General features: G+C 37.6%; 1 protein-coding gene and 1 long non-coding RNA gene across 2 annotated transcripts in view; one reads left to right on the forward strand and one right to left on the reverse strand.

Annotated features, from left to right (window-relative positions):
• The window catches only part of ACAD11 (acyl-CoA dehydrogenase family member 11), a 96,949-nt gene extending 78,191 nt beyond the window's left edge, over positions 1–18,758 (forward strand). Inside the window, exons 13-16 of the mRNA XM_034661822.1 lie at positions 66–220; positions 14,992–15,108; positions 16,199–16,308; positions 17,200–18,758. Of these exons, the coding sequence (XP_034517713.1) occupies positions 66–220; positions 14,992–15,108; positions 16,199–16,308; positions 17,200–17,314 (497 nt within the window). The 3' untranslated portion in view covers positions 17,315–18,758. The remainder of the gene's footprint in view (positions 1–65; positions 221–14,991; positions 15,109–16,198; positions 16,309–17,199) is intronic.
• A 1,604-nt stretch (positions 18,759–20,362) lies between these two features.
• LOC117802631 overlaps positions 20,363–23,057 on the reverse strand; it is a 9,832-nt gene continuing 7,137 nt past the window's right edge. Inside the window, exon 3 of the long non-coding RNA XR_004626004.1 lies at positions 20,363–20,791. This is a non-coding gene — a long non-coding RNA (uncharacterized LOC117802631). The remainder of the gene's footprint in view (positions 20,792–23,057) is intronic.

Raw genomic sequence — 23,057 nt, forward strand, 5'->3', positions numbered from 1 at the left:
GATTTGTGTAAATAACAGAATAAGTGGGCTGTGGCCACTTTCATGTTCTCCTTTCTTTCTTACAGGTGAAGGTAGGGGATTTGAAATTGCCCAAGGCCGCCTTGGCCCCGGCAGAATCCATCACTGTATGAGAACAGTAGGCCTGGCAGAACGCGCTTTGCAGATTATGTGTGAACGGGCAACACAAAGGGTGGCCTTTAAGAAGCAGCTGTTCTCACATGTAAGGATGATTATTTGAATTTATTGTAGCCCGATGCACTCACTGACTTTGAAACAAAACAGCATTACTTGATCATAGGGAGATTTCCTCTACATAAGATGCTTTCTTTCCACAAAGTATATTTGTCTGTACTTAAATAGAGTCTGATGAAAGATCTTTAACTTTGTGAAAGATTAAATAATTCCTAACGTGCTTCAACACCGCACAAAGAGTATGGACAATTCCTTCAACTTTCTCAGACTCTTGTTCTCTAGAGAATCTGGTACATTGGCACTCTCTATGGATATGAGAGGGCTGGCATAGAGAAGAGGGATTTGCCTTGTTCTTTGGCTTTCTGAAGGGAATTAGTAATAAGTGAGGAAATATAGGAAAATAACCTAAAATTCGGGGAAAGGAGAGAGATCCAAAAATGGAATCGACTCCTTCTGTAGGAAGTGAGTTCCCTGATACTGGAGAAATGCAAGTAGAAATGGGACAAATATTTGGTGGGATGTGCATGATTTTTTGAATTCCCATCTGTAAATTATGTTCTACAGAGTCTGTTGTTTACAAAGCACCGTAAACAATATAGTTACATGTGGGCAATATAATCAAAATTAGAGAGTATTTATCAAGAGGGAAAAGAAGCTGTCATTCTAATTCCTTGGAAAACTTTGTAAGTGGGATATTCAAATCATCTCCCAAAAGCCCTTCTAACTTTTAAGAAGGCAAGAAAAATTGTTTTTAAATATTCAGTACTTAGGATTGCTAACATTTGAGTGTTAGGTCAAACTTGGGATGGTAAAATTGTATTTGTGTTTGCTGGACATGTGTATTTTAGTACATTGGTCCCCTTGTAAAAGTACATTTGTGAGTATCTTTTAAAATTTCACAGTATATTTTTTTACCTTAAATTGCTATAGGCTATGTTTGCTTTTTGTGAAATATTATTCAGCATATCTGTGATTTAGTTGTAACACTGTTCTTTTGGGAAAATACAGGCTGTTTTATGGTGCATACCTAGGAATAATTTGTGGGGAACCCCTTTAGTATGTGGCAAGGGCAAGGAGTTCAGCTGGTAGATGGACACTGTGGGAGGAAATAAGAAGGTGTGAACTTTTGGGACTGTGGATACAACTCCATGCTGCTCTGAGTAGGAGCTAAAGAGTTGCTCATATCATCCATTTCACTTCCTACACTTTTCTCTTTTCAAGATTGTCACCCAAAGCCTGGAGCAGGATGAAGGGAGGACACGGACAGGCTGATGCACAGACATCTTGAACACATAAAAGCACTCTCCTTAAGTTTCACGAGAGATGTCTTTAACACTGTACTAGAGGGAAATTTCCCTCCTGCTTTTTGTAAGTTAATGTATCAAGCAGAACAAGCCTGAGCTTTTCAAAAATATGCTTCCTTCACTGGAAACTTCTTGCATTTGGCACGAAGAAAATGATCTGGCAGAAGCAAAAGAGATGTGGAGGCATGTCATAAACAAAAATCTGAGCCAGATTTTTTTTTCAGTTTGTGTAAGTAACATTCCATTTCCCTGAATTTGGAGACTCTTTCCAGCTGCCTTCTAAATTATTCCAGGCACTAAAGCAAAAAATTCTGTATCAAAATAATGTCTTTGTCAATAAATCTGGGAACTCCTTAGGGCACTCCGTTTCTGCACACTGACTGCTTTTCAGCAAATCTAGGCTCGGTAGAGACCGACCTGAGAGCACTTTCCTTTATTCAAAAGCTAAGAAATAAATGTATTTGTGATCTGTTCGTGAATTTATAATCACCCAGCTTTACTGTCATCAAAAAGATACTCACTGCTGGGGCTTGTTTGAAGTTGTTAATTCAGAGCCTTGTTTCTGCCTCTAGTCATCCAGTAGAAATATGTTCCTTGTGAGCCACAAATGTAATTTAAAATTTTCTAGTAACTGAACATAAAAAAAAAGCTTTACTTAAAAAAAATTTCTAGTAGCTACATTTTTTAAAAGTAAATGATGAAATTGATTTTTATAATCTATTTTATTTAACCCAGTATATCCAAAATGTTATAATTTCAACATGAAATCAATATAAAAAAAATTAAGGTATTTTACATTCTTTTTTAAAAACTGATTTTTCTAAATTGGGTATATATGTCACATTTATGACACATCTCAATTCAGACGAGGCATATTTCAGATGCTCAGTAGCCTCATGTGGTTATTAGCAGCTAGTATATTGAACATCACTATTGCAGGGAAACTGATCAAATATCCACTGTTAAAGAAATGTACTAGAACAAACATAACCAAGCATAAAAATGACTGTGGAAGGTAAATGTGGCTCAGATAATAGCATATAATATTGGCTGCTGGTCAAACTTAAATATTATTCTCCACTGTAAACATCAGTTCCGTGACTAGGAATGGGAACAACAACAACAACAAACCCATTATGGCCAACCAGAAGCCTCTGTTCTTGTCTCCTCAGTTTCACTGCTGAATCCTGAATGTTTGGTTGCTTGTGGGATTTATGATAAGGTTTGGTCTCTATATTCTTCACTTACCTCCACACTTCTCTTCCACGTTCTGACCAATAGAGAAAACTCACTAAGACAATTAAGAAGCAAGTGCCAATTTTTTAAATTAAAATTTTTATTTTGAAATCATATAGATTCACATGCAGATGTAAAAAATAATACAGAGAGATTCCTTATACCCTTTCCTAAGTTTCCCCCAATGGTAACATCTTGCCAAACCACAGTATAAAATCAGAACCAGGATATCGTCACTGATATAATTAAGATATAAAACATTTCCATTGCCACAAGGATCCCTCATCTTGTCCTTTCATGGCAACACCCACTTCCTCATTCTCATTGCCTCCTCATTAACCTCTGGCAACCTTTAATCTGTTCTTCATTTTTGAATTTTGTCATCTCAAGAATGGAATCATACAGTAAATAAACTTTTGGGGTTGGTGTTTTTCACTCAGCGTAATTCTTTGGAGATTCACCCAGGTTACGTGTATCAGTAGTTGGTTCCTTTTTTATTGCTGGGTAGTATTCCTTGGTATGGATTATCACAGTTGAACTGTTTACCTGATGAGGGATATCTGGGTTGTTTCCCGTCTGCGGCTATTACAAATAGAGCTCCTACAAACATTCATGTACAGGTTTTTGTGTGAACATAAGTCTTTATTTCTCTGGGATTAATGCCCAAGAATGCTGGGTCATATGGGAGTAGCTTGTTCAGTTTTTAAAGAAACCACCAAACTCTTTTCCAGAGTGGCTAAACTGTTTTTCGTTTTCACCAGCTGTGTACAAATGATAAAGTTTCTTCATATCCCCACCAGCATATAGTGTTGTCACTGGTTGGTCAGTTGTTTTTTTTTTTTTTTAAGCCATCTGATAGGTTTATAGTGATATCTCATTGTCGTTTTATATTTTCCTAATGGTTAGTCATGTTGAACATCTTTTCATGTACTTATTTCCCATCTTATATCCTCTTGGGTTCACATCTTATGCCCATGTTCTACCGGAATTTTGTGTGTGTATGTTATTTTTTGAGTTTGGAGAGTTCTTCATATGTTCTAGATAATGTCCTTTGCCACTATTGACTTGCAAATATTTTCACCCTCTCTCTAGTTTATCTTTTTTTTTTAAGATTTTATTTATTTATTTATTTATTTATTTATTTATTTATTTGACAGAGACACCAAGAGAGGGAACACAAGCAAGGGGAGTGTGAGAGAGAGGCAGGCTTCCCGCTGAGTAGGGAGCCCGATGCAGGGCTCAATCCCAGGGCCCTGATCATGACCTGAGCGAAAGGCAGACGCTTAACAGCTGAGCCATCCAGGCGCCTTCGTAGTTTATCTTTTTATCCCCTTAACAGGGTCTTTCACAGACCAAAAGTGTTTCATTCTGAGGAGCTCTTAATTTGTTGGTTGTCCTTTTATGGATTGTGTTTTTAGACTCAAGTCTAAGAACACTTTGCCTAGCCCTAGATCCTGAAGATTTTCTCCTATAATTTTTCTCTAAAAGTTTTACATTTGAATCTGCAGTCTGTTTTGAGTTAATTTTGTATAAGGTCTGAGAATTAGGTCAAAGTTTATTTCTTTGCCTGTGGATGTTCACATGCTCCAGCACCATTTGTTGAAAAGGCTTTCCTTCCTTAACTGAATTAGTTTTCACACCTTTCTCAAAAGTCAGTCAGGCATATTTGTGTGGGTCTATTTCCAGTTTCTCTGATCTGTCCTTTTATTCTGCCCCTGCACCAGTACCACACAGTCTTAATTACTATAGTTATATATTAGTCTTGAAATCAGGATGACTGACTCATCTCACTTTATTCTCTTTCAAAACTATTTCAGCTATTCTAGTTCCTTTGCCTTTCCATATAAATTTTAGGATAATCTTACCTTATCTTCAAAAAAAAAAAATCCTCCTGGGATTTTGTTAGGAATTGTGTTAAACCTATTCATCAGTTTAGGAAGAACGGACATCTTTATTATGTTGTGTCTTATAATCCGCGAACACAGTACGTCTCTCCACTTATTTAGCTTTTCTTTGATTTCTGTTATCGTCTATGTGTAGCTTTCAGCATACAAATCCTATGTGTGTTTTGTTATATTTACATCTAAGTATTTTCGTTTTTTGAGTGATTGTAAATGATATTGTATATTTAATTTCGGTGTCCATGTGTTCATTACTAGTATATAGAAGTATATTTTTGTATATATAATATATAATTATATATAAATGTAAATTGATTTTTGTATGTTTATCTTGTATTTGGCAACCTTGCTGAACTCACTTATGAGTTTTGTAGATTGGGTTTTTTTGTAGACCATGGTGTCATCTGTAAATAAGAGAGTCTTATTTCTTCCTTTCAGATACACATATATTTTGTTTCCTTTTCTTTGCCTCATTGCACTAACTAGAACCTCCAGCACTATATTGAATAAGAAAGGGGAGAGTGAATTATCCTTGCCTTGTTCTCAATCTTAGGGGAACATTAAATATAATGTTAGCTGTAAGCTTTTTAGATATTCTGAGTTCCCCTCTATAATTAGTTTTCTGAGTATTTTTATCTTATCATGAATGAATTGAATTTTGTTAGATAACTTTTCTGCATTGATTTCTACGACCATGCAATTTTTCGTCTTTAGTCTTGTTAATATAGAGTACATTGATTGATTTTCAAATACTGAACCAACTTCGCATCCTTGAAATTAACCCTACTTTGTCGTGGTGTACAATTCTTTTCTATATATTGCTGAATTCTACTTGTTAATGTTTTGTTAAGGATTTTTGCATGTGAATTCATGAAGGATGTTAGTCAGTAGTTTTTGTTATTGTTTTTGGTTTTTTGTACTGTCTTCATCTGGTTTTGATATTAGGATAGTATTGTCTTTACAAAAGGATGTGGGAAGTGTTCCCATCTCTTTTACTTTTTGAAAGAGATTGTCTAGACTGGTAGTTATTCTTTAAACATTTTGTAGAATCTCTAATGAAACCATTTGGGCCTGGAGATTTGGGGTTAGGGGGTAGTTTTTTAAAGATTAATTTCCTTAATAGTTACAGGGCTATTCAATTTTTCTATTTTATACTGGATGAATTGTGGTTGTTTATAATTTTTGAGGAAGTGGTCCATTTTATCTAAGCTGTCAAGTTTATTGTTTAGAGATGTTCACAATAGTCTCCTGTTATTCTGTGGATGTCTGCAGGGTCTTTAGTGATATATCCCCTGTTTCATTCTTGACAGTAGTAATTTGTGCCTACTTTTTCCTTTGTCAGTCTTGCTAGAGGTCTGTTGCTTTTACTGATCTTTTCAAAGAATATAAAATATATTAACTATTAATATACAAAACTATAAGATATGATATTGTTATATTAGGGCTTAATATTAATAAGATATTCGTTTCATTGATTTTCTCTATTTTTTCGATTTTACTGATTTTGGCTCTTTATGATATACTTCCTTTCGCTTTCTTTGTATTTATTTTGCTCTTTTGGATTTATTTTGGTTCTTGAAGTGGTAGTATGGACTATTGATTTGAGACTTTTCCTCTTTTCTAATGTGTGTTTTTTAGTGCTATAAATTTCCCTCTCCCTTTATCTATGTTCCACAAATTGTGATATATTGTTTTCATGTTAATTCAGCTCAGTGTATTTTTCAATTTCCTTTCAATTTTCTTTGACACATGAATTATTTAGAGGAGTGTTACTTAGTTTCCAAGTGTTTGGAGATTTTCCTGTTACTCTGTTCTTAATTTCTAGTTTAATCTCATTGTGGTTTCAGAACAAACTGTATTATTTCATTTCCTACAGATTTGTTATTTGTTTTATGGCTCAGGATATGGTTTTATCTTACTGTATGTTTGAGGACACTTGAAAAGAATGTGTATTCTCCTGTTGTTGGGTGGAGTGTTCTATAAATGTCTATTAGATCCTGTTGCTTGATGGTGTTGTTGAATTCCTTTATATTTTTGCTGATTTTCTGTCTAGTTGTTTTATCAGTAGTTGGGAGAGGGGTGTTGAAGTCTCCAACTAGAATTGTGAATTTGTTTACTGCTCCTTTCACTTCTATCAGTTTATGTTTTAAATATTCGGCAGCTCCGTTATTTGTTGCATACACATTTAGGATTGGTACTTCTTGATGGATTTACCCTTTCATCATTGTATAATGACCCTCTCTGTCTTTGGTAATTTTCTTTGTTCAGATGTCTGTTTCATCTGATAGTAATATATAGCTCATCCTGCTTTCATTTGATTAATGCTTGCATATTACACATTTTTTGTATTTTTTTGTTTTCAACTTGCTGATATCATTACATTTGAAGTGAATTTTCTTCTAGTTGGCACTTAGATGAGTCATGTTTTTTAATCCACTCTATCAGTCTTTGTTAATAATTCATGTTATGACTTAAGTGTGCCATTTTTTTGTTTTGTGTTCTGTTTTTCGTTTGTTTTCTTTTACCTGCATTCCTTTAGATTAACATTTTTAGAATTCCAAATTTAGATTTGATTCATCTATAGTGTTTCTGAGTGTACCTTTTTGTATAGCCCATTTAGTGGTTGACCTAGGTATTACATTATATAAATATGTACATATTTGTATAAATGCATGTATTTTATCAGTCTACTGGTGTCCTCATTTTACCAGTTTGAGTGAAGTATAGAAACTTTATCTCCCTTAATTTAATTCCCTTTAACCTCCTTTATCTATAATTGTCTTTATTTTTCTACATAAATTTAGAATGATATCACAGTGTTAAAATTTTTGTTTCAACTGTTAAACGTAATTTAGAAAATTCAAGAAAAACCAATTGTATTTAGCTATATATTTTCTTACTATGTTCATTCTTTCTTCCTAATTTCCTAAGGTTCCTCTTTTATCTTTTCTGTTTAGGGAAATTCCTTTAGCTATTCTTTAAGAGTCTGTAAGTGACAAATTTTTTGTTTTTCTTTATCTGAGAACATCGTGATTTATCCGTCATTCCTGATGTATATCCTCATTGGGTATAGGATTCTGTGTTGACAATTCTTTTCTTTTAGTACTTGAAAAATATCGTGCCACCCTCTTCTGGCATATACACATTTCCCCTATAGGTGAGGAGGTATCATTATTCTGGCTGCATTTACCGTTGTGTCATTTTTTAGAAGCTTAATTGTGATGTTTCTTGTCGTGAATTTCTTCAGTTTATCCTGTTTTGCGTTCAGTCAGCCTCTTGAATCTGTAGATTTTATCTCTTGCCACATTTGGGAAGTTATCACCACTATTTCTTTGAGTATTTTTTTTTCAGTCTTTCCCTCTTTCTCTACTTCTTGGACTCTGATGACATGAATGTTAGATCTTTTGTTTTAGTTCACAGGTCTCTAAGATAGTATTCTTTTAAAAATATTTTTCAGTCTGTTTTCTCTGTAGTTCAGATTGGACAATTTCTATTGTCCTATCTTCCAGTTCACTGATCTGTTCCTCTGTCCCTACCACTCTGCTGTTGAGCCCATCCACTGAGCTTTTCATTTAAATTATTACATTTTTCAGGGACGCCTGGGTGGCTCAGTCTGTTAAGTATCTGCCTTCCACTCAGATCCTAGGGTCCTGGGATTCAGCCCTGTGTCTGTTTCCCTGCTCCGTGGGGAGTCTGCTTCTCCCTCTGCCCCTAACCCTGCTCACGCCCTCTCACTCAAATAAATCTTTTAAAAATTATTACATTTTCAGCTGTAAAATATCAAATTGGTTTTTCTTTACGTCTTCTACTTCTTTGCTGAGACTTCAGTTTCTTTGCTGAGGCTACTTTGCAGGGGGTTTTTATCCTGAACAGATGTACTTTGTCAAATGCTTGTTCTGCATCTATGGAAATGATCATATTGTTTTTTATCCTTTCTCATTGATGTGATGTATCACATTGATTGTTTTGTGAATAATGAATCACCCTTGCACCCTGGTAATAAATCCCACTTGATTATGGTGAATGATTTTTTAAAGTACTGTTGGGTTCTGTTTGCTATTTTGTTGAGGATTTTGCATCTATATCCATTGGAGATATTGGCCTGTAGTTCTCTTTTTTGTGGTGTCTTTATCTGGTTTTGGTATCAGGGTGAAACTGCCTTTAAAATGAATTTGTAAGTTTTCCTTCCTTTTGTATCTTTTGGAATAGTTTGAGAAGAATGGGTATTCACTATAGTCAATAAAATTGGTGAGAGTTAACATCCTTGTCTTATTCATGATCTTAGAGGAAAAAGTCTCAGGTTTTCACCATTGAGTATGATAGCTGTGGACTTGTCATTTATGGCCTTTATTATATTGATGTATAATATATATGTTCCCACCATACCCACATTTTCAGAGTTTTTATCATGAACAGAGGTTGAATTGTGTCAAATGCTATTTCTGCATCTATGGAGATAATCATATGATTTTTATCCTTCATTTTGTTCATGTGGTATTCCCACTGATTGATTTGCAGATATTGAACCATCCTGGCATCCCCAAAATAAATCCCACTTGATTGTGTTTGATGATTCTTTATTGTATTATTGAATGTAGTGTTGAGGATTCTTGCATCTGTGTTCATCAGGGATATTGGCCTGTAGTTTTCTTGTTTTGTAGTGTCTGTCTGGTTTTGGTTTCAGCATAATGCTGGTGTTGTAGGGAGAATTTGGAAGTTTTCCTTCCTCTTTTATTCTTTGGAATAGTTTTGAGCATAGTTATTAACTCTTCTTTAAATGTTTGCTAGAATTGTGATGCCATCTAGTCCTGGACTCTTGTTTGTTGAGAATTTTTTTTATTATTGAATAATTTCATTACCAGTAATCATTCTTCACTCATTTTTGGAAGATTGTATGTTTCTAGGAGTTTATCCACTTCTTATAGGATGTCCAATTTTTTGGCATATAATTGTTCATAGTAGTCTCTTCTAATTGTATTTCTGTGGTGTCAACTATTCCTTCTCTTTCATTTCTGATTTTATTTGGGTCTCCTCTGGTTTTTTCTTGATGAGTCTGGCTAACAGTTTATCAATTTTATTTCTGCTGTGATCTTTATTATCTCCTAACTTCCACTAACTTAGGGCTTTATTTGTTCTTTTCCTAGTTACTTTAGGTGTAAGATTAGATTGAGATTCTTCTTGTTTCTAGATCTATATTACTATAAACTTTCCTCTTAGAACTGCTTTTACTGCAGTCATTGTGTTTTCATTTTCATTTGTCTCCATGTATTTTTTAATTTCCTCTTTGATACCTTGGTTAGTTCACTGGCTGTTTCATAGCTTGTTGTTTAGCCTCCACATGTTTGTTTTTCCATTTTTTTTCCATTGTAATTGATTTCTAGTTTCATACCATTGTGTTTGGAAAAGATACTTAATACGATTTAAATTTTCCTAAATCTTTTGGGACTTATTTTGTGGCCTAATGTGATCTCTCCTGGAGAATGTTCCATGTGCATTTAAAAAGAATGCATGTCCTGTTGTTTTTGGATGGGATGTTCCCTGCATATGTTAAGTCCGTTTAGTCTAATGTGTCAAAGACATTGTTTCTTTGTTGACTTTCTGCCTCAATGATCTATCCATTGATGTAAGTGGAGTGCTAAAGTCTCCTATTATTATTGTATTATTGTCAGTTTCTCCCTTTATGTCTGTTAATATTTGCTCTATGTATTTAGGTGCTGCAGTGTTGGGTGCATAAGATATTTACATTTGTTATATCCTCTTGTTCAGTTGATCCCTTTATCATTATATAATGCCCTTCTTTGTCTCTTGTTATAGTTTGTCGTTATTTTTAAGTAGGCTCCATGCCCAGCCTAGAGCTTGAACTCACAACCTGAGAGTCACATGCTCTAATGACTGAGCCAGCTCAGTGTCCCAATAGTTTTTGTTCTATTTTTTTAAAATTTCCATTTTTTTAAAGATTTTATTTATTTATTTGAGAGAGAGAGAGTGTGTGTGAGAAAGAGCATGAGCAGAGGGAGAGGGAGAAGCACACTCCCCATTGAGCAGGGATCCCAACCCATGCTCAATCCCAGGACTCTGAGGTCATGACCCAAGACAAAGGCAGACGCCTAACCAACTGTGCCACCTAGGCACCCCTAGTTTTTGTTTTAAAGTCTCTTTTGTCTTTTACTTCCAAAGAATATCTTTTTCCAGGGGTGCCTGGGTGGCTCGGTCATTAGGCATCTGCCTTCAGCTCAGGTCATGATCCCAGCGTTCTGGGATCAAGCCCCACATTGGGCTCCCTGCTCAGCGGGAAGCCTGCTTCTCCCTCTCCCACTCTTCCTGCTTGTGTTCCCTCTCTCGCTGCCTCTCTGTCAAATAAAAAAAATAAAATCTTTAAAAAATATTTTTTTTTTCCATCATTTCACTTTCAGTCTGTATGTGTCTTTANGTGGGTTTTTTTTTTTTTTTTTTTTTTTTTTTATCAATTCCATCACTCTACGATGTGATTAATTAGAGCATTTAGACTATTTACATTTAAAATAGTTACTGATAGATACGTTCTTACTGCCATTTTGCTAATTGTTTTCTGGTTGTTTTTGTAGTTCTTGTCTGTTCATTTCTTCCTCTCTTGATCTCTTTCCTTGTGATTGGTGACTTTTAAAAGTTTTCTGTTTTGTAGGCCGCCCCTACCCAAACCTTCAGCTAAACAGAGTAGACTTTTGTTGGAGGTATTTTTCAAAAATTTTTGTCTGTGCTCACAGGCATTTTCAGTTTGTTAACTTTTTCACCTCCAAGTCTGGGATGTATTAGGCAAAAAGAAAACCCAGGGAGCTCACTACCACATTGTTCTTTTAGCTTAGCCAGTCTGCCTCCTTCTCTTACCTTTGCCCAGGTTTTTAATTGTGTTCAGCAAAAGGAAGAGAGAAAAGTGCATCTATCTCACCTTTCTGGAAGTAGAAGTCACTGGAAGTGACAACATTATTGATGTATGTAGGCACCTATAAACTGCAATGCAGAACTCTCTGGGAAAAGCCAGACTGCGGAATGAGGCTTGGAGCTGAAGTGGAGGCTCCCCAACTCCAGATCTGGGCCTGGGAACCCACACATTCAGGCAAGCGTGCAGAGCACATAAATTGAACAACTTAGATGAAATGGACCGATTGGTCAAGATTCATAAACTACCAAAACTCACTGAAGGTGAACTAGAGTAGTCTACAACTATTAAAGAAGTTGAATTCATAGTTTAAAAGCTCCTGAAATAAATGGTCAGGCCCAGATGGTATCACTGGTAAATGTTACTAAATAACTAAAGAAGAAATAACACCAATGCTGTGCAATCTCTTCCACAAAGTAGAAATGGAGCAAACACTTGCCAACTCATTTTATGAGGCCAGAATTGCCCTAATCCAAAACCAGGTAAGAACAAACTAGACCAATATATATGCAAAAACCTATTAGGAAACAGAGTCCAGCAATATATAAAAAGAATATTATGCTACAACCAAGTAAGATTTATCCCAAGAATGCAAGATTCATTCATATTCAAAAATCAATTACTAAGAAAAATAATTATTGTAATCTGCCATATTAGCCTGAAAAAGTACATGATCATGTCAGTTGATCTAGAAAAGCACTTGACAAAATTCAGCATGTAGTCATAATAAAAACTCTCAGCAAACCAGGAATAGGAAGGAATTTATTCAACCCAGTGCAGAGCATCTAAAAAATTCTACAGCTAACATGTTTTTTTTTTAATATTTTATTTATTTATTTGACAGAGATAGAGACAGCCAGCGAGAGAGGGAACTCAAGCCGGGGGAGTGGGAGAGGAAGAAGCAGGCTCATAGCAGAGGAGCCTGATGTGGGGTTCGATCCCATAACGCCGGGATCACGCCCTGAGCGGAAGGCAGACGCTTAACCGCTGTGCCACCCAGGTGCCCCTACAGCTAACATGCTTAATGATGAAAGACTAAATGCTTTTCTCCCAAGACTGGGGACAAAGCAAGGATGTTTACTCTAACCACTCCTATTTATCAGCATAGAGGAAGTCCTAGCCAATGCAGTGAGTCAAGAAAAAGAAAGGGCATATAGTTTGGGGGGAAAAAAGAGGTAAAACTGTCCATATTCACAGGCAACATGATTGTTAGAAAATCCTTAGAACTCTACCAAACAAAGCAACCTTCCTAGAACTAATAGAGCTTAGCAAAATCATGGGATATAAGATCAACACATAAAATCAATTTTTTTGTCTATATACTACCAATGAACAATTGGAAACTGAAATTTTAAAAATGCTATTTACAATAGACTTTTAAAAAGGCACAAATCTAACAAAACATGTATAGTATCCAAATGTTAAAAATTATAAAACTGATAAATAAAAGGAAACCTAAATAAATACTGTGTTCGTGGACTGTTAGACTAATAGTAAAAATGTCAACTGTCCTCAAACTCTTCTACAGATTTAATGTAATTCCAGTCTGAATCCCAGCAAGACATTTTTGTGGATATAGGCAATGTGTCCTAAAAATTATGTGAAATGCAAAGAAACTAAAAAACACTTTGAAAAAGAAGAAAATTGGAGGAATCAGATCACTACCTGACCTGAAGACTGTGTGGTATTAGCAAAAGGAGAGACATATAGGTCTTTGGAACAGAACAGAGTCCAGAAATAGACTCATAAAAATATGGGTCAAACAATTTTTTATATAGGTACAAAGGCAGTTCAATGGGGAAAGGTTAATCTTTATGGTAAATGGTGTTGGAACAGTTGGACATTCATAGGCAAAAAAAAATGAACCTTGTCCTAAACCTCACACCTCACACAAAATTTAACTCCAAATAAATCATAGATCTAAATGTAGAAGGTAAAACTATAAAACTTTTAGAAAAAAAAAGTAGGGATATATCTTTGTGATGAGATAGGCAAAATGTTAAGACATGCACCAAAAGCACAACCCATAAGAGAAAAAACTGACAAATTTGACAGCATCAAATTTAATCACATTTGTTCTTTGAAAGTCACTATTAAGAGAATGAAAATGTTACAAACCAGGAGAAGATATCTGCAAATTGCCCATGTGAAAATTGACTTGTATCCTTAATAAAGAGCTCTCTAAACAGCAGTAAGAAAACAACCCAATTTAAAAAGTGGGGAAATGACATGAACAGACATCACCAAAGAGAATATATAGATGGCAAATAAGCCCATCAAGAGGTGATCAACATCATTAGTCATAGGGAAATGCAAATTTAAACTACCATGAAATAGCTCTGCACACTGTTAAAATGACTAATACATTAAAAAAAAAAAACAATACCAAGTGCTAATGGTTTGAAGAGCAGTTGAAACTACTATACACTACTGGTGGGAATGCAAAATGGTACAGTTGGTCTGGAAAACTGTTTGACAGTTTCTTAAAAGCATTTACCAGACGATCTAGTAATTCCATTCCCCGCATCTGCTTTAAAAAATGAAAAGTATAGTCATACAAAAACCTATATGCATATGATTACAGAAACTGTTAATAATCATCAAAAACTAGTAACAACCCAAATATAAATAAACTGGTACATCCTTACAATGGAATATTACTCCTTGATTAAAAGGAATGGACAGTTGGTACACAGAACAACTTGGTGAGTGACACTCAAAAGCATTATGCTGAGAGAAGCCAGTCTCTAAATATATACTACATGATTCCATTTATATGACATTCTGAAAAAGACAAAACTATAGTTATTGATACCCCATCAGTGGTTGTGAGAGTTTAGGGGTTGGGGAGGATGTGACTAAAAAGAGGCTGCAGCTTTCAGGGGAGATAGAACTGTTGTGTACCTTGATTGTGCTTACAGCAATCTATACATGTGGTACAATTCATAGACCTGTTCACCACAGGTAAAGGTTATTGTTGCTAAATAATAACACAGCAAAGGACTGCTGCACCTTCCCCACACTGACACTGTCCTGCGGATCATCTCGATTGTCTATAAGCAAGTCCACCATCAGACATTTATCCAAGTTTCAGTGAGACTATGAGATTAGCATTCAGGAGGGTCAGTGAGGAATGTTTTAGCAATAAGATGGTTGCTCAGTTCAGCCATCTTGACTTTCAACATCAAGATATCCAAAATAAATTATTTTTCTGAGCAAATAAAATGTCCTTCTAAAGTCTGGCAGTATTAACTTTAGCATTGCAGAAATACGTGGTTGGCTGGTATATATCAAATGAGTTAACTCTTCCATTAAAAAACAGAGTAAGGCTTGGGAACAGTCCTTGGCTTAGAGTGTTTCACCAAGCTACGAGGCCGTGTTAGATGTGGACTCGTGCCAGCTTATCCACTCCTCCTTTTTGCTGCCCTTTGCTCCCCTGCAGGAGGTTGTGGCTCACTGGATTGCTGAAAGCCGCATTGCCATTGAGAAGATACGTTTGTTGACCCTGAAAGCCGCCCACAACATTGACACTCTGGGCAGCGCTGGCGCTAAGAAGGAGGTAGGGCCCCTCGGACCACTGTCTGCCAAGCCTTCTTCAGTTTCTTTCACCCACTGGACATTTCACGTTTCATGGTGCCTCAGTGGCACTCAGAATAGTGAAAACAACTGTGATTTTGGTTTCAAGATTATAAATACATATCACTTGCTAGTTTTCCTTTCACTTGCCTGTTTTAGGGAATGATTTTCAGGATGTAGAGTATCTTCAGCGTTCTTGAGATGCAGCAACAGGGAGTAGGGAAATCCAAGACTGTAAAGACTTGGAATTATACCCAGTATGTTACTTTCTGCCTTGTGGCCTTGGGCAAAGTATGTGACCGTGCTGCCTGTGGCCTAGGATTCTAGTGAAAGTGACCAAGGTGATACAGAGCGCATAGCACTTTGCTACCACATAGTATAAATGCTTCATAAAAGATGCCTCTCATCTCCTATCTTATGTTCTTACTCCACATAAGCCAGAAACATATCATTTAATTCTAAAAACCAATAAAAATTCCTAAGAGAAAACTGATTAATGAAGGCTCTTGAATTCTTTTTTTTTTAAAGGAGACTTTTTTTTTTTTAAGATTTTTATTTATTTATTCGACAGAGATAGAGACAGCCAGCGAGAGAGGGAACACAAGCATGGGCAGTGGGAGAGGAAGAAGCAGGCTCATAGCGGAGGAGCCTGATGTGGGGCTCGATCCCACAACGCCGGGATCACGCCCTGAGCCGAAAGCAGACGCTTAACCGCTGTGCCACCCAGGCACCCCATCTTGAATTCTTTTTATGATCCCTAAGGTGATTGATGAATGTGATTTATCAGCTGCCTTAAATCCTTTTGGAAACAAGGCAAGTCACAAATAATAAAATATGATTTGGAAGGGCTTTCTCTTTCCAGAATGTCTATATTGATTGAAATATGGCCATTAACCTCATTACAGTGGATCTCTTTGTTGGCTTCCATCAAAGATCCTGTTTGTTTCAGTGATGAAGTCATGTGGGAAAGTTCCCTTGTCTCATTTGACAAAAAAAATACAGATTATATCAAATTCTGCCACATTCTCTATTGTCTAAGAAAGGAACATTCTTTTTATATCTTGCTTATGTAGATTGCAATGATTAAAGTGGCTGCCCCTCGGGCCGTCTGCAAGATTATTGACCGGGCGATCCAAGTGTGTGGAGGTGCAGGTCTTTCCCAAGATTACCCTCTGGCTAACATGTAAGTAGATGTCACTTAGTGATCATCTACATTTGACAGGCTTGGAATGGAATTAAAAATCTACAGCTGCCTTGACCCTAACTGTTTCAGAAGAAAAAAAAGATACTAAAAGTATAATTCAAGGCTAAATGAGGTAATATAGGTACCCAGTACCAATAAATAGTTGCTCTTATGATTACAATTATCATTTTCCTCAATGATGTCAACTTTTACACCGATGGGCACATTGGGGTTCATGGGCTAGCGAGGAAATGGCATTGGGGGTTCACCCTGAAACCAGAATGATCAGACAGGAGCACAGATGGCAAACGGCACCCAGGGCCAGGCTTGGGTATGTCCTTAGGACTGTCTGCCACCTCCACAAGGATGCCTCAGGCCAGTGACCATCTCATGTCCTGATTCTGGTTGCTAGGAGTCGAGGAACACTCTCCAGTGCCCGTCACCACACAGTCCCCCTGCCACCTTCTCTCTCACACTGGAAACAAGAGTCTGGTGCCCCGCCAGTTTTTCCCATCAATTCTTAACCGTAAGAACTAAATACAGAGCACCACATATTTATAGTCTGTAAGTGTTGTATATTTATACTTCACTCCCTGTGGCTTACCTAAGATATCTCTTAGTTCTAGCAACTCTAGAACCCTAAAGCACATCAAGACTGAGATTAAACCCATGGCACTGGGCCATTTAAGATTCCTCTCCCCAAAGTAACAACTTTCAGTGACATTTCACAAGCCCTTGTACTTACTTCCTTGATTCTCTTTATGCTCTTATCACTGCCTTGGCGAGATTTCAAAAATGAATAGTCTTGGCTTAGAGTCAGAGTGACTGACGTTAAAGTATCGTGTTCCTCGTTGATAACTCCTGCCATTCCTGCCCCTTTTGTTTTTCCAGGTATGCCCTAACGCGGGCTCTGCGCTTAGCAGACGGGCCTGATGAAGTCCACCTCTCAGCAGTTGCAGCGATGGAGCTGCGGGACCAAGCCGCAGGCATGAGGTCCAAGGTGTAGGAGCGGCGGTGTCTCGCCTTTACACACACTTCATGGGCTCTAGCACTGGCGCCTCGTTCTCATTTTGCACCAGTTTGAGCACAGGATTAATCACTCATCTTCAGTAAAGATTTGAGCATCTGCGTTGATCTTGGGTTTTATAATTTCAAGGGTCACAAAGGTTTAAGTAAATTCTATAGCTGCTGTCGTTCAGTCTATCACCTATGTGTTTAGCCTTTATTTTTAAAACATTCAACTTGTGAAGAAATGATGAAGTAAACTGTAGAGCTAAAGCATAGGCATACAAATATTTTCACTTTTTGATTCCCAGGAATTGTTCCATTTAAATAAATATTCAAGGAGTCATTGATCTGTAAAAAATACAGGGGGATATCCTTTTTAACACTGGTTAGGGGGTGGTTTAACACTGTGTAGTACCACCGTGTGTGCACTGGAGAAGGATGCGTGACCGACTGTCATTTTAGAATTCGTATAAGCCTCTTCGTAATTCAACAGAATGCGTTTATACATAAAATCTGAATGCAGTTTAAAGTTTGCTAGAAAACATGGCATATTACAAGAAAATATAATTAAAGTTTTTAATCATGTATAATATGTTGATGAGCACAGTGGATAGTTTAAGCTACAAGAAAGTTATTTAGTTTTGAGAGGAGATCACAAACCATCTGTTCTGAATGCCATCCCGTTAATGTCACACCCATGCTGCCCAGTACAGTGGCCACTGGCCGGATGGGACTCTTGAGCACTTTAATTGTACCTAGTGCAACTGAGGAACTTTTGATTAAAATTTTAATTAAATATCAAGTCTTGGTTACTGGAAAACTTTAAAGTATCTCACTTGGGTATGTGAATTGACTTTTTCAAATTAAATTTTATGAAACCTAAGTATGGAGCAAGTATTTTGGCTGAAAATTTAGCATCCAAATTAAGAAGCAAAGTAAGTGTAAAATACATACCAAATTTTGAAGACTTAGTGTGAGAAAAAGGTAAATTATCTCAATACTTTTCAAGTAGTGATTATATATCAAAATGATAAAATGCGGATGTAAGGCATACCTTGTTCTGTGTGCCTCACTTTTTGCACTTCTTACAAATCCAAGGTTTGTGGCAACTCTGCATCAAGCATGTCAGCACCATTTTTCCAACAGCATTTGCTCACTTCATGTCTCTGTGTCACACTTTGGTAATCCTTGCAATAGTTCAAACTTGTTCATTACTATTGAAGTGCTGCGATCTCATGATCAAACTTGAACGGATGAGGACTTGCTTCTTATGGATGAGCAGAGAAAGTCATTTCTTAGGTAGAATCAACTCCTGGGGAAGATGCTGTGAAGACTGCTGAGATGACAAAGATTTAGAATATGACAGAAACTTAGTTGATAAAGCAGGGGCAGGATTTCCAAGGTTTGACTCCAATTTTGAAAGAAGGTCTGCTCACTGGGGATTCTGCTTCTCCCTCTCCCTCTGTGCTCACTTTCTCTCTGTCTCTCAAATAAATCAAAAAAATCTTAAAAAAAAAATTTTAAGTAATCTCTACACCCAACGTGAGGCTCAAACTCTCAACCCTAAGATCAAGAGTCACGTGCTTCGCTGATTAAGCCAGCCAGGCGCCCCTAAAGTATTTTTAATTAAGGTGTGTACACTGTTTTTTTAGACAATGCTATTGCACACTTAACAGAGTACAGTATAGTATAAATATAACTTTTATATGCACTGGGAAACCAGGAAATTCATTTGACTTTCTTTATGGCCACATTCGCTTTATTGTGGTGGTCTGGAACCAATCCCACAGCATCTCTGAGGCATCCCTGTAGNCAGCGAGAGAGGGAACACAAGCAGGGGGAGAGGGAGAGGAAGAAGCAGGCTCATAGCAGAGGAGCCTGACGTGGGGCTCGATCCCATAACGCCGGGATCACGCCCTGAGCCGAAGGCAGGCGCTTAACCGCTGTGCCACCCAGGCGCCCCTAAATATAACTTTTATATGCACTGGGAAACCAGGAAATTCATTTGACTTTATGGCCACATTCGCTTTATTGTGGTGGTCTGGAACCAATCCCACAGCATCTCTGAGGTATCCCTGTACTGAGTTAAAATATATTATTAAAATTAATTTCACCTGTTTCTTAACTTTCTGGTGTGCATGCCATTGGACTATTAACTGGTAAAATTTTACATGGTCAAGTGTATTTTTATTTCTAAAAACTTTAACATCCACATCACATACATTTATTGATGTCCAGAGATTATTTAAATGTCTTCCTGGAGTGGAGAGCAGGCATTTGACAAAGAGAGACCTGGGTTCTGATTCCTGTGTGTCACATGGGCCTCCTAAACATTTGCCTTTGAGCCTTAACCTCTCTGTACCTCATTTTTCTTTCTGTACCCTGGGATTAACTGTTAAATCCAGAGGACCCTTACCTACTGAGGGTGGACTGTGACAATCGCTGAAGCTGTGTAGAAGCTCTCCGATTTTTCTGAACCACAATATTTTATAAGGCATCCTCATTTGAAAGAGATAAAGTCTTATAACCCAAGCTATCGAACCTTATTTCTAGTTTTAGAAGTTGTGACTTAGAAGATATCAGGATAATGAGAAACAAACTGGGGGCCTCAGAGGGGAGGGGGTGGGGGAATGGGATAGACCAGTGATGGGTAGTAAGGAGGGCACGTTGCATGGTGCACTGGGTGTTATACGCAACTAATGAAGCATCGAACTTTACATCAGAATCCGGGGATGCACTGTATGGTGACTAACATAATATAATAAAAAATCATTAAAAAAAGATCAGGATTATTTCAGAAAAATTAAATGTTATGTCTGGTACTTAGAATTTTGTAATAATTTTTCCCTGTCCTTTGAGGAAAACTGGCTAAATTGCTGGTTGACTTATTTCAATTCATCTATTTTTATCTATTTCTGCCATATACACAGCCAGTCCTAAGGCAAGTCACTCCATGTGGCCAATATTCACTTCTCTCCCCTACCTGTCATTTATTTAGATACAGCATTATAAAGAATAGTAAGGGTTGTTTTGAAAAGAAAATTCCAGTCTCCAAAGAATGGAATGATCAAGGGATACTTCACCTCAGCCACGGTGTATGAATGGACTGACTGTTAAGTGTGGGGGCTCAGAGCCATTTCTAAGATGTCATCAGGCTGTCCCTGGGGGTCACTATGCAGCAGTACATGTGGGATGGTCAGCCAGGTTTGCCTGCTCCCGGGTTCTGAAATGACAAGTTGCCCTCTATAATAACCACCCAGCAGGAAGGCAGAAAGGAGAGCTCACCAGGCAGTGCTTCACCCATCAAGACCTCTCCAAGATTTGCACGTGGTCAGCAGCAGGGAGGAAGGGCCTCGTGACAGCCTGACAGGGAAGTTTCCGTGAGGCTCCCCACAAAAGCGGTCATGGAAGTTGTGACAGTGCTTGTCCAGGGGTGTAGCCAGTTAAGGATCTCTTTGATAGTTGATATTTTAACCTTAGCAACACAGAGCAGAAAGTATGATCATGAAGGAGCAGATTTCCCCGTCAACCTGTGATTATTTACAGAGGCTTCCCCCAGGTCTGCATCACCCCAGCTCCTCCCACAACTGTGGTCTACTTACACGTCCTAGGTAGGCATGCCCACTTTCTGTCCAGGAGAACCAGTGGGTAAAAAGCAGCAAACTCCATAGCAGCATTTAAGTATTTTATTATTTTTTTAATTATTTTTATTTCAAGTTTTTATTTAAATTCTAGTAAAAAATAAATTCTAGTCAACATATAGTGTAATACTGGTTTCAGGAGAACTTAGCGATTGATCACTTAATATATAACACGCAGTGCTCATCACAACAAGTGCCCTCCTTAATGCCCATCCCCCACCCACCTCCCTCCATCACCCTCAGTTTTTCTATCCTAAAGAGTCTTTTGTGGTTTGCTGCCCTCTTCCCCCCCATCCCCTATGTTCATCTGTGCTGTTTCTTAAATTCTACATAAGTGAGATCATATGGTATTTGCCTTTCTCTGACTTCTTTCACTTAGCATAATAAATACTCCCTAGATCCATCTATGTCATTGCAAATGGCAAGATTTCCTTCTATGTGATGGCTGAGTAGTATTCCAGTGTATACATATACGACTTCTTTATCCATTCATCAGTTGATGGACATTTGGGCTCTTTCCATAATTAGGCTATTGTTGATAATGCTACTATAAACGTCAGGGTGCATGTACCCCTTCGAATCTGTATTTTTGTATCCTTTGGATAAATACCTAGCAGTCTAATTGCTGGGTCACAGGAGAGTTCTATTTTTAACTTTTTGAAGAACTTCCCTACTGTCTTCAGAGTGGCTGCACCAGTTTGCATTCCCACCAACAGTGTAGGAGGGCTTCCCTTTCTCCGCATCCTTGCCAACACCTGCTGTTTCCTGTTGTTGATTTTAGCCATTCTGACAGGTGCAAGGTGGTGTCTCATTGTGGTTTTGATTTGTACTTCCCTGATGATGAATGGTGTAGAGCATCTTTTCATGTGTCTGTTAGCCACATGTCTTCTTTGGAAAAATGTCCATGTCTTCTGCCTGTTTCTTCACTGGATTATTTTTTGGGTGTTGAGTTTGATGTCTTTATAGGTTTTGGATACCAACCATTTATGCAATATGTCATTTGCAAATATCTTCTCCCATTCCATAGATGATCTTTTAGTTTCGTTTTGTTGTTTCCTTCACTGAGCAGAAGCTTTTTATCTTGATGAAGTCCCAATAGTTCATTTTTGTTTTTGTTTCCCTTGCCTCTGGAGACATGTCTCGTAAGAAGTTGCCATGGCTGAGGTTGAAGAGATTGCTGCCTGTGTTCTCCTCTAGGATTTTGAAGGTTTCCTGTCTCACATTTAGGTCTTTCATCCATTTTGAATTTATTTTTGTGTATGGTGAAAGAAAATGGTCCAGTTTCATTCTTCTGCATGTGGCTGTCCAGTTTTCCCAACACCGTTTGTTGAAGACTGTCCTTTTTCCATTGAATATTCCTTGCTGCTTTGTTGAAGATTAATTGGCCATAGAGTTGTGGGTCCATTTCTGAGTTTTCTATTCTGTTCCATTGATCTATGTGTCTGCTTTTGTGCCGGTACCATACTGCCTTGATGATTACAGCTTTGTAATAGAGCTTGAAGTCCAGGATTGTGATGCCTCCAGCTTTACTTTTCTTTTTCAAAATTGCTTTGGCTATTTGGGGTCTTTCGTGGTTCCATGCAAATTTTAGTACTGTTGTAGCTCTGTGAAAAATGCTGCTGGTGGTATTTTGATAAGGATTGTATTAAATGTCTAGATTGCCTTGGGTAAGCATTTAAGTATTTTTTTTTCAAGATTTCATTTATCTATTTGAAAAAGAGAGCATGAGCAGGGGGGAGGGGCAGAGGGAGAGGGAAAAGCAGGCTTCCCACTGAGCAGGAAGCCCGATGCTGGGCTTGATTCCAGGACCCTGAGATCATGACCTGAGCATAAGGCAGATGCTTAACCGCTGAGCCACCCAGGCACCCCGGCATTTAAGTATTTTAATAGAAAAATTGCATAAGGGTTGCAAAAAGGAAAAAAAAAAAAAGACTTTTCTCATCCTTTCGTGAATTAAACTACAACAGATTCTGGGAAGTTCAGAAGGAAGGCACTTTTGGGGCACCTGGGTGGCTCAGTCGTTGGGCGTCTGCCTTCAGGGCTCAGGGCGTGATCCCAGCATTCTGGGATCGAGCCCCACATCAGGCTTCTCTGCTGGGG

This window comes from Ailuropoda melanoleuca, chromosome 6, assembly GCF_002007445.2.
Source record: "Ailuropoda melanoleuca isolate Jingjing chromosome 6, ASM200744v2, whole genome shotgun sequence".
NCBI lineage: Eukaryota > Metazoa > Chordata > Mammalia > Carnivora > Ursidae > Ailuropoda > Ailuropoda melanoleuca.